Here is a 15,547-nt window from a genome sequence, read left to right as displayed (position 1 = left end):
GTAACCCTCCTCCTCGGTTCATGAAAGCAAAGCAACAGCAGGCAGGGATCTCTCACCTTCTCATCCCGCCCAGCTGTCCAGGGGGTTTCCCTCGCAGGAATGAAGAGTCACAGAAGAAGATGGGTAGTGATCTTCGTCCTGTAATACTAATCAAAAGAAGAAACCTTGGGGTTAGAGGTCTCCGTGCTGATAGAGAAAGCCTGATATTTATATTCATGATGGTTCTGCCTGGGACTACATGTGATTTGCGTGTCACCTGTATATTCACCTAAAGTGATTTCAAGTACCTGGGGCTTGGGCTCTGTGTCTTTGCATGTGCTCCCAGAATCATTTCTAGCGACTTCATTATCTCCTTTGAGATCCCTTACAGATAGTTTTTTCCAGGTTGTTTCTGATTCAATATATATATATTGATTTTATGCAAATACTGATTGCTTTAGAGCAGCTCTTTGCAGCAGAGCAGAAAAGGCTTTTAAAAAGTATGTAATGTTTGCCCCCTGAGCAGGGTCCTATTTGGTCTGAGGAAAAAAAACCCAAACCAACACCTGAAGAACTAAAAGTTATGTTTTACTCAGGAAATACCAGGTCTGCAAATTACGTTCTTTCAGAGAGACCACAACAGCAATGTCCAGCTTTTCCAATGTGACAGGAAAAGGAGATGCTGCAGAGCTGAAGACTTTAAGCAGCAGTGTGCCAGCGCCTTGGCAGAGGGGTTGCCTGGCTGGCAGCCTGGAGTCACCTTTGGACTCCAGAAAAATGATTGTCAAGATGTTAACGTGATGGCAAGGCTACAAGCCGCCCCCAGGTTTCATGAGTGTGCTCAGAGTGGGGACCCCAGCACAAGAGAAGACCATATACCCAATAGCTAATGACACACCAGGAAGTCTAAATTTTTAGGGGACATCTGCACAAGTACATTGCTGGCATCATCACCTGCTCCACAGATTTCTCTTTGACCCGTCCTTGCCTCACTGCCAAGAGGCATTTCTAGCCCTGGGGTGACAGCTCCACAAGGAACCTCTCCTGCAGCCTCTTCTCCCCAATGCTTCCCACCACAGGTCCCTGGCAGCGGTGGCCTCGTGTGCACCATGGGAGCTGCCCAAGCTCCTGTGTAGGATGAGGTCCCCTGGTGCTGCTCCATGGCATGGTGGGGCATAAAGGCCACCTTTTTGGCCTCATCTGTCTTCCCAGGACCCAGAGCCCATCTGCCCCAGGCAGGGAGAATCCTGATCCAGTTTTTTAACAAAGAGCTGTCCATCAGTTTCTAGCAAGCCTTGTAACCTTGCTTTGGAAAGCATCACCATGGCTAATACCAACAAGGGTCCTTGGTAGTATGATCATGACAACCAGTTTCTTACTAGAAGTATTCTTAACAAAGCGAATTTAAGAGGACATACTACGCATGTTTTGAAATATTTGCAAGGGGAAGCACCCTGCCTTTTGACAGGGACTGAGACAGCAAGGTTTTATGGGAACTCATGCAAAACTCGGTACTGAGAAGACCTTGTTGCAGCTGGTTCTCCCCCATACCCTCACAGGAGGAAGAGCAGGCAAGAAGCATCACCTTATTTAAACTGCCAATATTTATTCAGGTTCTCACACAACCTCAGTGAAACCAGGTGCAGGCTGAAGATAAAAAAGGACCATGAAGCTTAGTGGCTCTAACAAAAAATTATCATTACCTGTCCATGAGGGTGTGGAAGATACACGTCCATCTGAGCATAGAATCATAGAATGGCTTAGGTTAGAAGGGACCTTAAGGATCATCTAGTTCCAACCCCCTGCCATGGCCAGGAACACCTCCCACCGGATCAGGTTGCTCAAAGCCCCATCCAATCTGTTCTTGAACAATTCCAGGGACGGAGCATCCACAGTTCCTCTGGGCAACCTGTTCCAGTGTCCAACCACCCTTCTAGTGAAAAATTTCTTCCTGATATCTAATCTAAATCTACCTTCTTTCAGTTTGAAGCCATTACCTCTGGTCCTATCACTACATGCCCTTGTAAAAAGTCTTTGTCCAGCTTTCTTGCATGCCCCGTTCAGATACTGGAAAGTTGCAATAAGGTCTCCCTGTAGTCTTCTCTTCTCCAGGCTGAACAACACCAACTCTCTCAGCCTGTCCTCATAAGAGAGACACTCCAACCCTCTGATCATCTTCGTGGACCCATTCCAACAGGTCCATGTCCTTGTGCTGAGGACAAGCATCCCTGTCCTCCTGCACCCTCAGTGCTGGCCATCTGCCGTCACAGAGAGACACTTTGCTGTCATGCAGCAGCAGAGCATGCTTGCAAAGGGGGAAAAAAGGAGCAGAGATGATGGCCTCTTATGTTTGCACCAGCGATGCCTTTGTTCCCTCCCCAAAACCCTCCACCACCATACCCGATTGATATAGGGGCCACCCCCTCTATCACACAAGATGGATTTAGGGGTCTTAGGGATGGAATTGCAGAAATTTATCTCAAAGTGATGGGAACTAGGTAAGCTGAGAGAAACCCCAGCCTGCGTTGAGGATCCAGCCACTCTGCTGCATGGCTAAAATGGGGTTTGGCTTCTCCAGTTGCTTTGGGTGAGTCAGTTAAGCATGAATGAAAAAAGAAACCAACCAACAGACCAGCTAAAAGCAACTTTGACTAGTTCGGCAGGACTTTCTTCAGGGTACCATAAATTTGAGGAGCGTATTGAACTGTGGATCTATCACCATTAGTACTAAGGCAACAAACTCAAGATAGTTGCTGTGTGTGCAGCTCACGTACCAAACTCAGCAACTGCTCTGCCTTGGCTTATTTCCTTAAAGGAATAAATAATAACTGAAGGCAGGCAGTATTTTTAAAAGTAGGAGATGCATTTGATTAAGGACTTTTCCTTTGGCTCTGGCTTTGTGGTGTGCAGTAACGCTCGAGGTAGGAGATCTCAAATCCGTGTTTTGAAAAGCTGAAAATGAAAAAAAAAAAGTCAATTGAATTATTTTGCTTCAGAGCATTATAGATTTTTAAAAATACATATTTTGAAAACCACACCACTGTCCCATTATTTTTTCCTTAAATTCAAAAATGGCTTTAATGTAATAATATTTGACAGGATGATTTTTTCCATTAAGGCTTTGTGATGGCAGATCATTAGTTCAGATGTTTCTTTTATTGGTTTATTTTCAGATTATGGCAATTAGACATCAAAGAATAAAAAAATGTCTCTTTTTTAAAAAATGTGAATCTGGGTGTGTAAAATAGCTTTGAAGAAACACAAAAATAGCTATTTTTTCTAGAAAACTTGTTTCCTTTTTGATCTGCAAGGCTCCTGAAAAATGCGACCAAAAATTTGGGATATAGATGAAAAAGACTCACTAGGAAGTGGAAACGAACAGCCTAGTTCCAGTTAACTCTTCCCTCCTTTCAGCTCAGGTGATCTCGTGTTGGTGGGTACCAGCCCTTGCTCTCCCTACTCAGGGAACCTCTGAGCCGGCTTCTGCACCTTCCAGGGCACCCCAACAGGTGATTCTCTTCCACAGAATTCCTCACCCTTCCCAAAATCCTGCCTTGAGGGGTCCCACAAAGACATTCTCATCTGCAAGAGGAGAAAATACCCTGGATACACCCTGACTTTGGTGGCATTTGGCTCTTAAATGATGGTGCTTCAGTAGGTGTCTTGATGCTGGAAGCATTTGCATGGCCATTCTGTGGCTCTGCTGTGGGTCGGGGAGTCCTCCAGCTGGGGGACAGCACCAACACTTTACTATTTATCAGACACTGATAAAAAACGGCAATTTTTCCAAAGTAAGGAGCAGAGTAAAGAGCACGTGGCCAAAACCCAGGCTGGGCTAGCTTTGTAGCAAGGCTTAATCAAGCAACTGTGAATGGGAAAACATGCATAGATGTGCAGATTGCTGATTTGGAAACAAAAAGGGGCGGACGAAAAAAGTCTTGTTCTTTGGGCCAGACTTGAAGTATTAATATCACACATTTGGGTTTCCATGACCAGAATAGGGAACCAAAAAAAATCAGCATCTGGATTTGTGGCATGACTTTGTCCCTCACCTTTTCAGAAGATAATTCCAACAGGTACAGACACAGATTTATAAATGGAAATAACTTTCCTTATCAAATGGCTTCAGCTACCCTCAGCTTTGCACTGACTGAAGACCCCGAGGATGCCACTGCTGGCACCCATCAGTGTTTCCTCCTGCACTGAGTGTGTGTTTTGCAGGTAGCTTGGGTCTTGCAGGAAGCCCAAGCCCAGATTCTTGGTGTGACCCATTTCCCCAGCAGTTGATCTGCATCAGCGGGTGGGAGGCAAGGGTGGCAGATGAGTGGCTGTGTGCAGCTGGGGCTGCGGAGGGTGGGGACAATGCGCTGCCGCCCGGCAAGGGGTCTGTGAGCATCGCAGCAAAGGAAAATGCTGGAGAGACAGATGAAAGACAAACTGAAAGGGAAACAAAGTGGAAATAACAGAGTTCGTGAATCCCCCTACCATTTGTGTGGAAATCAAGTCAGAAATAAAGCTGTCTGCTGCAGAAAAGAAACAGACTCTTTTTTCCAACCCCACCCTCAGATGAGTAGAAGCTGCTTATTAGTGGCAGATCCCAACCCACACCTTCCAGTGCCGATGCCCTCCTCCCTCCCTTTCTCCCTCCCTCTGCCCAGCAAATCCTGCATCCCTGTGGCAGGCTGGATGCTGGTTCCATCCCTTCTGGCTCAGCTGGTGCAGGGTGTGGGGGTGCATGTGGGGGTTTGGGTCCCGGTGGTGGTGGATATGATGTGACGTTAGGACAACCATCTCACAGATGTTCCTATCCACACATTTCCACCAAGGCCAGGTTTTTCCAGCTTTTCCTGTGCGGCCCCACAAACTGAGAGGCATCAGTCCTCTGTCCCCTTCCCTGTTCTTGGACCAACAATGGGGATCCTATGAGTGTTACAGGGAAAACAACCACCCCCTTCTCACTGAGGTGCTGCTGGAAAGAAGTGGTTGAGACTCAGGCCATCAAATGGGATCTAAGAAGAGATTTCCCAAAGGAAAAGCCAACATTTCCCCCAGCCACACACTGCTTGATGCTACCCAGCCAGGGGCTGCAGTCTCAATTACAGTTAATGACTTTCATTATTTCAGTCTTCTGCTAGAATGTTATGTTGTCCAAATAAAGTGGGGGCTGTACAGCCTCCATGGGGCTCTCCTCTACCCACCACTTCATCTTATCCACCTAAGCAAACGGGAAGGGAGGGGAAGGGAGGGGAAGGGAAGGAGGCACCCTCAGAATGGGGCTGAGCAGAGATTACAGAGTTAACTTTACTCCTCCATTCAGTTAAACCAAATTGGATTTGCCAAGCTAGCAGCCCCTCCCCTGCCTTCTCTGACTGGTATCAATCTAATTTAAATGCTCCTTCTCCCACGCAGCTTTTCTTCTCCTCAATTCAACTTACTGGAAAAGCAGAAAAAACAGGCTCTGGAGGGTTGGGGTTGGGGTCAGCTGTCAGAGCTCATCGCAAATTGCCAAAGCAGCATCAGCACAGTGGCATCGGAGAGAGGACCCCACCACAGGGTCGGAGGGACCGTGGCAGCACCCCTGCTTTCCCACGCAGTTTTCTCAAATGTGGGTGCTTGAAACCCACTTCTAATAAAGACCCAGGACAACTTTATGTAGGGGTGTCAAAGGCAGAGTGGCTTTCATTTCAAGAAGAGACTCTTCTCATATTGGCAGGAGTCTCTTCTTCAGTTTGCTGCAGGATACAGCATAAGAAATTAAGTTTTGTGATAGCACAGCCCTTGCAAAGACATCTCTCAAAAATGCATTTCCCCCTTCATCTGCTGCACAGAGACGCTGTTTTCTCTCCCACTTTTTTAAAATACAGGGTCTCACCATTCAAACTCTCGATGCTGATGAGCATCATTGCTCCTACAGCAATTTCTCCTAGTATTCCACTTAACTCTCCCTCTCAGAGCCCCAGAAGGACAACCCAGGAGCATTCAGACTTTCAGCAATTCTCAAAATAACCCCAAGTAAATAAATAGTCAAAGTAAATGACTAAAACAAACCACTGTCTCCAGGATGAAGTATTGTCTTCAACACCCCATAGCCCTTCTGCCTTTGTTACAGCCCGGCCACATGCCAGGATGAGGAGCAGGCCCATGAGGACAAGCCTGCAGCCCCCGTGCCTTTGGCTGAGATGCTCCAGACAGTTTTCCACCCGTTTTTGTGTCTCAAAGGATCAGGATGCGGTAGGGGAGGGGAGCATAAGATGGCAGGAATCCCATGACCAAATCCATTGAAGCCTCGACAATGCCAGCAAATCCTCAAGGCTGGAAAAAGACATTCTCAAATCCTCAAGGCTGCCCTTCAGAGCTCGGGAAGTCTCAGTTTCACAAAGGAAAAAGAAGATTTCCATGTGCAATGATTGAAGCAGCATTTTAAGTTGCTGGCCGTCGGCTGTGCCTGCTGAAGAGAGGCGCAGTGATGGCCTGAGGGCCAGGGAGCCCTGCCTGTTTGGTGAAGCTGGTTGCTCTCAACCAAAAATGAACATATCCCTCTGCTCTCTGGGGAAGTCACCCTCACCCTGTGGGGTCCTACCTTGCCGGTGGTCACGATGGCGTTGGAAATATCAGACACTGGTGGAGACTCAGGTGGGGAGTCACTTGCCGTGGCGCTGGTGAGATGCTCATGTTGGGATGAAGCATTGAGGGACTGCAGGAGGATGGACACAGGGATGAAGGGGAAAGCCGGGAAGGTGCCTGGCAGATCCTCCTATGTTCTCTTATATCCAGGATGGAGAGTCAGAGGCCAACCCAAGGCAGCACTTTTCTCCCTTTAGCGGGACACAAGTGAATGTTTACGCGACAGACTGAAGGCATTTTAATTATCCCCTGAGCAGTTTGTAACCTTGGAGAGACTCCCTGGCAATGCCATTTGAGCATCCAGAGGTGTTAGGAGGGTTTTGGCTGGGCACAGGCAGGGCAGCAAGGCCATGGGCACTGGCTCACTGCCTGCCTGCCTGGAGCTATGGAAAAGGCTCACAGGGAAGGGAGGAGGGCTGACAGTGCTGGGAGGGAATGATTCAGACAACATTTGAAAGAAAGAGAAGGTCATCACCATGTTTTCATGTACCAATTTTCATCCTCCCCATTTGCAGACTTTCTTAGGACTGGGAAAGACCACTCTGTTTTCCAGGCTCGATCAGCAAGAGTCTGCCGTGAAATGATAATCCCTGGTACTCACCTGCACTGTATTTGTTAGAGGTCCTCTCAGCCACAGCTCCAGGAGAAGCAGAGGACTGTCATGACCTGAAACCTTCCCCCAGCCTCAGCACAAGCAGAGGATAATCCCAAGAAGTGGGATTTGGACACAGCCCCCCAGCACTCGCATCCCTGAGCATGGGGAAAGCAGCACGGCTCTCTCATGACCACAAGAAAGCAGTGTTTCAAAAGGGAGCAGAGCTTTCTGGTATTTTCCTAGAAAATGTTTCTCATCAGCTTTTTTTGTTTTCTATGCAACGGGAGAGAGAAATTGTCTCCACGTTAATCAATTAATAAGCAGCGGCAGCAAGAGCTCGCGCTGATGGCAGCTCTCAGTTAAGTGCAGTGGGTCACGCAGATTTGTGACTAATGGGCCACATTAGTTCCCAAATTGTCTCAGCTCGGCTGGGTGGCTTTGGTGGGGGGGGCAGGATTTAAGACGATTGTTGTTCCCATCTTAGGAAGCAGCTACTTACTGTTGTTAACTGCACATCAGGGAATACTTTAAAATGCTCAAAATCTATCAGCCCAATTTTAACTCCTGCAGGGAGCGGGAAGTAGGGCCCAGCAGATGTGGTGTCAGAGCTGTCCGAGCTCACACAGGCAGCCACAGCCCTTCTCCAGCCCATCTCAGATGGGGAGGTGGCTCCTGCTACATACATCAAGGGTGAAATTCTTCAGCAGTGAAACTTGAAAACCAGATTTAGGAGCAGAAAAGGCCAGGGCAGCTCCCTCTGAGAGCTTCTCACTCCCTTTTTCCAAGGCTGGATCAAGTAGGTGCAGTTCTGGTTAGATATGCTGGCACTAGGACTCCTTCCAGGGCAGCACTTCCAACTGGGTGACCAGGGCTGCTGGGTCCTTCAGTCTGATTTAGTTGTACAGTACCTGTGCTTATGTGCATGGAAGGACTCAGAGGCCCTCGCTGCCACCTCACATCCTGCCACCCCCTCACCACCACCTCCAAAACCAGCACATGCAACAAGCAGCCACTGTCTTGCCCAAGACCAGCCACAGTCCAGCACCAAACCATTGTGTCGGTCTCTGAGTGGAACAGCCACCCCTGGAGGTAGTTAAAAGATGGATAGACATGGTGCTTAGTGACATGGTTTAGTGGTGGTTTTGGCAGTATTAGGTTGGTGGTTAGACTCAATGATCTTAAAGGTCTCTTCCAACCCAGACGATTCTTTGATTCTATGACATGACTTTCCAAGTGGCCAGACCATGTAGCATGCTGCTCCAGAGATGACCTTGGCTGCAAAAGGAAGGCTGGCAGCATGTCTGGGAGCAAGACACCTCTTCTCCTGTGCCAACCTCTGCTCCCACTGCCAGCACTGCACCGAGGTGCTCAGGCAGCACCCAATGTGGGACTGGGAGGAATGCAGAGCATCAGTGGTACTTGAAGAAGCTATGGATGCCCTGGGAGAACAAGTAACGGCACTTTCCTTCAGTGGTACCACCAGCTGATCTCCCTGTTCAGCCTCTCAGGACCTCCAGGAATCTCTGCCATTGGTATCCCACCAAAGCAACTGAACGTGGCTTCTGGGCTGTGTCCCTCACCCTTCCGGGGCAGCGCACAGCCTGGGACAGGCAGAGAGCACGGGCGACCAACTGACTGCTGAGCATCCGCAGGATGGCTCAGGCAGCAGGGAAACAAGGGAAAAACAAGGGAAACGAGGGTTCCCTGCTGCACATCTACTTCGGAGGGGCTTACAGCCCATGGAAAGGCAGCATCTCCCCTGTCCCCTGGAGCCGTGACCCCCCAAACCTCCCAACCAGCTCAGCTGGGCATCAGGGTACAGTGGTCATTACTTCCCCAATACACGCTGGCACTTACCCAACACCTCTATGGGCTCAAGATGCTGAAATAGAAGTCGCTATTTCTTAAAAGTAGCAGAGGTACAATGGGGGTGCTCTGGATGCAACGTGGATTCTTTCCAATTGGGCTGCCAGTGCTGGGCTCACCAGGCAGACAGAAAGTAAAGAAATGAAAATTACTGCTCCTCCCCACACCCAAAACCACACACACACAAACAAGCCCCAGCTCTCCCAGAGCTCACACTAGCACTCCCCTAAAATCATTTCTCCACTACTCATCCTGCCCACAACACACTGATGGCTGGAATAAAGACTGGAAAGGCTTTCCATAACTTATAGGGAAAAACATTGTGCTCTAATGAAATCTTTATACTCCAGCAAACAACTATTACAGCACTACAGCTTTTCTTCTCCCTGTGTTTATCAGCACAAACACGTGCTTTCACTGCAGCATTTCAGACATGCCCATCTTTGGTTTACTGATACCAGGGTGACAGGCACACACTACTGCTGTGCTTTCTCACAGTGGGACCAGTAGAATACTCAAGTGGCTGGTGAGAAGGACATCAAGCACAAATGTGACAAATTCTCAGCAGCTGGAAGTCAGAGTCTATTTTTTTAATTAATAGTATAGACCTTGCTGTTAATTGTCTTAAATTGACAGAGACAACAAAAAATTATGCAACCCTTCCTGTATACTTACAGTTCTCAGACAGTTGTCCTTTCCATGTCATATGAGAATGAAAATTGCAGCAGATTATTTATGACTGGATTATTCTTCCTTTCTAATACGAGCATCTCAAGTTTTCCTTTGCCATTTGTCTTGTGCTCTCACTGATGCCCAATAAATCAAGAATATATATACGTGAAAATGATGAACTTCATCTTAATGATTATAGATGAGTGCAGAATTTCAAGGTGGTGCAAACCCTGTGGTACTTAGGTATGAAGCCCCAGTCTTCAGAACTCTTTTCCCACCACCTCATACCTTACTTTTGAGATTTAAACCTCTGCCAAGTGTTTCTAAAAGGTTCTGGTATAAAAGGCTACTGCTTTGACACAGCAGCCCTTTACCCTGCAAAAGGATAAGTAGCAGTAGTGAGTATGTGCACAAGGATTAGATGGAAGGTCGCTTTGACAGACTGGTATCTGAGCATTTCCACCCAGGCAAGAAGCCACAGCAAGGTCAGGGCAGTTGCTCTTGGCGGGGGCATTACCGAAGCAATTTTGTTCCGTCCTATGGAACCAAAATAGAGAATTTCGATAGCAGGTGTGTCTGGCTCATGCGAAGGCTGCTTTGCTGAAGATCCCAAGGGAGGAGATTAGCAAAGAGATCTTCTTTCAGTAATTCTAGGAAGACAATACATACGTGTCCCTTTCAGCAGGAACAGACATTTTAACTAGAAGCAGAAAGATTATATGGGTTTTGTTTTAAGCGCGCACTTTGTCTACCTGACACAATGCCATCATTCAAAGAGCAGAGACTGTCAGACCAAAAACAGCGCCACAAAAATGAAGATTAGTATTTCAGTTGTAAAATCATTTTTTATTGTTACAAATATACATATGAATAAAATCCCTTCAACCTGTAATGTAAGTGGGTATCTGTGAAATTTGCACCCCCTCCCCCAAAAGCTGAAATATTTTTACAGATGCCAAACTATTTTTCTTGTAGAATTACACATTGAAAGGAAGCTAATATGCAGACAGAACCGAGGAAGGCCTCTAGAAAACACCAATATTAATAAAATTTCAATTGCCCTCATTCCAATCAACTATATACATTGATATATGAATGTGGAAGCATACCATGATTATACGTCATCCAAATCCTTCTCTGTTGTGCTTTTTAACAGTACACAAATGTAAGCGTTGGAGCTTTATGTACAGTACGAGAACAGGAAGAAAGAAGCTCCCTATGGGAGAATGTAAAAACCATACCCAAGCATTTAATATATATAATCTATACAAATTATTTTATTAGTGTGCTCTTTTAATATAATTACAATGTGCAATTGCATACCGCAAGAATATATTTATAGGTAAGTCACGTGCAGTTTTGACACATTTACATTCAGCAGTACAACACATTACCTGCTGTACAGTGTATTAGTGTAAGACAGCGTCCAGTTAATTTGTTTTGCTTTCTAAATGCCCTAATGCAGGGCACTCCTTGTAGCTGCTTCAGAGAAATTCAAGTAGAATACATGAAAGAATTGCTGGCTTTAGCAAAGGCATGGAAAGGAACGTCTGCGTTGTAGAGAATGGAAATTAAGGACTGAATCAATGCCAAGTGAGTGTACTGTAAATCATGATTGGAAGATCAGGTTTTCCTGCCTGGAAATGTACCTGTGGTGAAAGAGCAGCTGGCTAGAAGGGCTGTTGATTGCTGTACCCTGATTGTTATAAAAAGCTCTTGCACTACGAAGCGCTTGTACTGATTGCTAAACAAAAATAAAATCTTTATCTGCTTCCTCGCCAGAGTCACTGGACTTGCTTCCCTGATGGCCGTCTTTACTTAAGGACCTCTGCTTCAGTTCCTGGAACTCATGAGACTGCTGCCCAGGGCTTCTTTTTGCAACTGTATAAAACAGAAATAGGTCTTACTAATGATTGTAGAAGAGAGAGGAAGAAAAATAATTTATAAAAAAAAAGTCATTCATGCACACAGGACCCACTCCTGCTCCCACTGAACTCATTTGCACTAGTGGGAGTAGCAGAGGTCCGTTAATTCTTCAACCCAGAAAAAGGTGAGAGAGAAGAGAGAGCGAGCGAGCAAACTTTATTTCACTGTTGGCTGGCAAGCAGGCAAACCTGAAATATGAAACTCAGTATTTCACTGTGACTCGGATAAACATTACCATTAGAAAACAGCCTGGAGACTTTCCTTTCATCCCATCATTTCAAAACCAGAACAGCATTCTTTTTTCCAGCTGGGCTGGATCTCAGACGACACACTCCTGCCCGCTCAGGTGGATATCCTTGCTGGCAGCCCTCACACCAGCAGTGCACATCCCAGGCATGTTTCCCTAGCAGGACACATCTATATCCTCCCTTTTGACGCAGCAGTCTTAAACAGGACAGACATTCACTTTGGCATCCAAGTTACCTGAACTGCTGCTCCCTGCCCCGCCAGCACTGCCAGGTCCCAATGACCTCCCCTGTTCCCTGATGGGCGGGATATGAGCCCAACCTGCATCTCTTCCAGCTGAGACCACGGGCTCTGCACCTGGCTGTGCTTGGCAGTGAAGAAAACAGGAGGACAGACCCACTTCCCATGATCTGAAGGCAAATAGTACTCATATTGTTCACACAGCACGCAAAAATCTCAGTAAGATCAGGGTTTTCCCCAAACCTATAAGCTTTGAAATAAAATGGAAAGAAGGTTGTAAAACCTTGTTAAGATTCCTGATCTAATCAGTGGTCTACAATTGCCATGGTAACAAGAGAGTTATTATACACACCAATGGGGGTGACATTATGCAAGGATTAAGAGCTTTAGAAATCTCATACTTCTGATTAAAACGAACATTTAAACACACAATGGCCCTTAAATGGGACTATGTTGCAAGTCGTCTCACTTTAGCCCTACAAAATTAAATGTTACAGTTACGAGACCTTCTTTGGATCCTTCATTTCGGATAAGGACGTCTGGCTTTGATTCACACTGATCCTTGCCCCTGTTCACGTTTGTGCATGCCTCTCCTAACAAGGCACCGGCAGCCACAGTGGTCCTGAAGCACCACCTCTCCTTCCCCTGTACCGCTTACCTACAGCCTCACTGCCGGCAGGGACAGCCGTCCCCGTCACCAGCGAGCAGCTCCAGCCACAGCAGGGGCCAACAAGGAGCCGGCTGTCGCTGACGCATCTCTGTGGCCATCTCAAATTGTGCCAGCCTGTGCTGGGGTCTGCCAGGAAGGTGGAAAATGCAGAAAGGAATCCCAAGCGAGTTACACTGCAAGCAGGGATGCTCCCTGTATCCCTGGGGATACAGCACGATTCCCCAGGCAGCGCTGGTGCACGAAACAGGGGACAGAAAGCTCTGGCCCGTTTTTGTTTGGCACAGATATTGTCCAGTCCTGGATCTCTGCCGTGATGAAAGCAGAATGGATGCATCCAGCGTGCGTCTTGCAGAGACCCACCTCCGCACACATGGCACATTTGCTACCCAAATAGCTCTCCCGAGTCCAAAATACCTGTTTCCTTATTTGTGCTAGCCAAAATAGGGGAGGAAGCAAGAGCCAGCAGCTACACGCTCACTGCACTCTTATTCCAGCTTTGCAAGTTGGGAAAGAAGAGGAAAGGATTTTGAGAAAGGTTTTTAAAGTTATTTAATAGAATTGGACTGGATTAAGATACCTAAATTCTCAAAAAAATAAATAAATAAGCACTTCCACTTTCTCAAACACCACTGCTTTTCAAAGAAATTGGTGTCTGGAAATTTTTGAGTCATTCTTGATGCTTGTACCTCCTACTAATTACATGGCCTTTGTTTGGCCTCCATTCACTCTTCAAACAAAACCCAGAACACATCCTGTATCAGCCATTTTAGGTTATGGCCTGATAAATCCAGGTAGTTTGCCCCCAAAATGCCTGAAAAATATATCAGGCATTTAAGTCCACATACTGCAAGCAGGCTTTTGCTACAGGAGCTTACCCTTGCCCTGATGAAACCATACACAGGTGACCTGCGTAGATCTGCGGCAGCATCGCAGCTTTTGACACTTTATCAGAGAGACATCTTAGAATGAACTAAAATATAATAATTTGATTATGACAAGGAGGAGAGATTCCAAGTTTGGGTGGGCTAAGTTTGATTCTACAATATGAAAGGAAATCAGTTTATACATTTTGGGCTGAGGATGTTGCAAGGAGACATGATGTCTTTTAAGTAGAAAAACTGTGGTTAAATGTAATAGCATAAGATGTTCAAATAGCTCATTAAAATACTTCAGAAAAAAAGTAATTCAGAATCATTGTTTAAACAAACCAGTTAAGAGGTAAGGAGAAGCATCTAAACATGTACCATTTGAGAACATGAGCTTTTATAATTTAAAAACACATAGATCAAGCAAACATTTTTATAGCATACTGAATGAGTTCACTATAAGTCAAATTTGCTCTTCAGGAAGCGCAGCTTAAGCATGCAGCACAGTCAGTGCTGGGTTTGGGTTCTTTTGGTGTTTTTTTTATTTGTTTAAGCAACTGAAAATCAAAGCACGAGGTCAAAATAATCTGATTTACCCAGTTCTCAAATGGTTTTGCGAGTGAGTGATATACTGAAACTGGCACTAACAATCTTCAGGCTGAAATGTATTTTGAAATACTTCAGTGCACGCATCTTAAAAAGGAAAGGTATGTAAGCACACAAAGCAGCAGAGAGTCTACCTGTAGTGTAGTTACGCAGCAGTGCCAGCATCACTGCAACGAGCAGCCAGGCTTTGTAATGAGCCCTCTTCTGCAGAGGGGCTGCAGGTGCTATGCGGTACTGGTCACCAGTGTTTCCACGGAGGAAAAATTGCACACACATTTCTTATCTGGAAATTTTTTCACGCCATGTAGTTCCCACAGGGACAGAAAGATGATTAGCATCCCGTGAGATTTTTTACCTTTCGCATAATCCAATGACAAACCCACCATCTTTTGTGGCTTCTTTGCTATTACTGTTTCTTAACGATTGTTAGTGCCAGTTATCAAGCACCATCTCGATGAAAAACGAAAACTTCTAACCAGAAATGGGCTGTGCCTTCCTCTGCCCAAGCACATTAGCTTCCTCTTCTGCACTGGTAGAATACTGCCCCGAAGTGGTTTGCACGCTGCCAGATGGCTTGGCACACTCATGAGCTGTATCGCTTTTTTGACAATCTCCTGTTTGCTCTAGCAGGGAAAAGGATTCATTTATACCCCTAAGCTGTTCTGTAGGCCCACGTACAGAAAGTAATATAAATAATTTCACTTATCCAACCCATTTAATCAATTGTTCAAAGAGTAGTAATCAATATGCCAGGTGTTGCTTAAAATTAGTCCAGATATTTGCATATGTTGGTAACTGCAGCCCCGATCTTACAGGTACACCGAGTGGTGTACTTTGTCCTACAAAGTACAGCTAAACTCATTAACATAAAGCAATTTTATAATCAAGTATTATCTAATTTGCAGCTTTCTTTCCCAGGAGATATAATATTCCTTTTACTAACTTAGGCAGATTTGCAGCGATTTACCAGTTGCAGAAATAAATTGAGCGTGCTAGTCTGAAAGGCGGCAGAAAGCAAGGACAGAGGAATGACTGAGCAGGGAAGTAGAACAGTAATAAAGAAAAAGGAAAACCTGAAAAATAATTTAAAAAAAAAAAGGAAGAAACAGAATGTACTCTTTCCCAAACGATTTTATGCAAAGCATAGCAGCTCTGTCAGGACCTGGAAACCCAATTATAGCTGTTCTAAACTATTATTGATAAAAGTGGTACAGTGCAATGTGGCGGCAACTAGTAAAGCCTGTGCTTGGCCAAGTC

General features: G+C 45.9%; 1 protein-coding gene across 1 annotated transcript in view; it reads right to left on the bottom strand.

Annotated features, from left to right (window-relative positions):
* Window positions 1-10,570: 10,570 nt before the first annotated feature.
* CARMIL1 (capping protein regulator and myosin 1 linker 1) overlaps window positions 10,571-15,547 on the bottom strand; it is a 194,891-nt gene continuing 189,914 nt past the window's right edge. Inside the window, 1 exon segment of the mRNA XM_074146280.1 lies at window positions 10,571-11,617. Coding sequence (XP_074002381.1) covers window positions 11,481-11,617 — 137 coding nt within the window. The 3' untranslated portion in view covers window positions 10,571-11,480.

Source organism: Numenius arquata, chromosome 4 (assembly GCF_964106895.1).
Source record: "Numenius arquata chromosome 4, bNumArq3.hap1.1, whole genome shotgun sequence".
In the NCBI taxonomy this organism is placed as follows: domain Eukaryota; kingdom Metazoa; phylum Chordata; class Aves; order Charadriiformes; family Scolopacidae; genus Numenius; species Numenius arquata.
The sequence above is the reverse complement of the archived record's forward strand: the minus strand, read 5'-3'. Positions and strand labels throughout refer to the sequence as shown.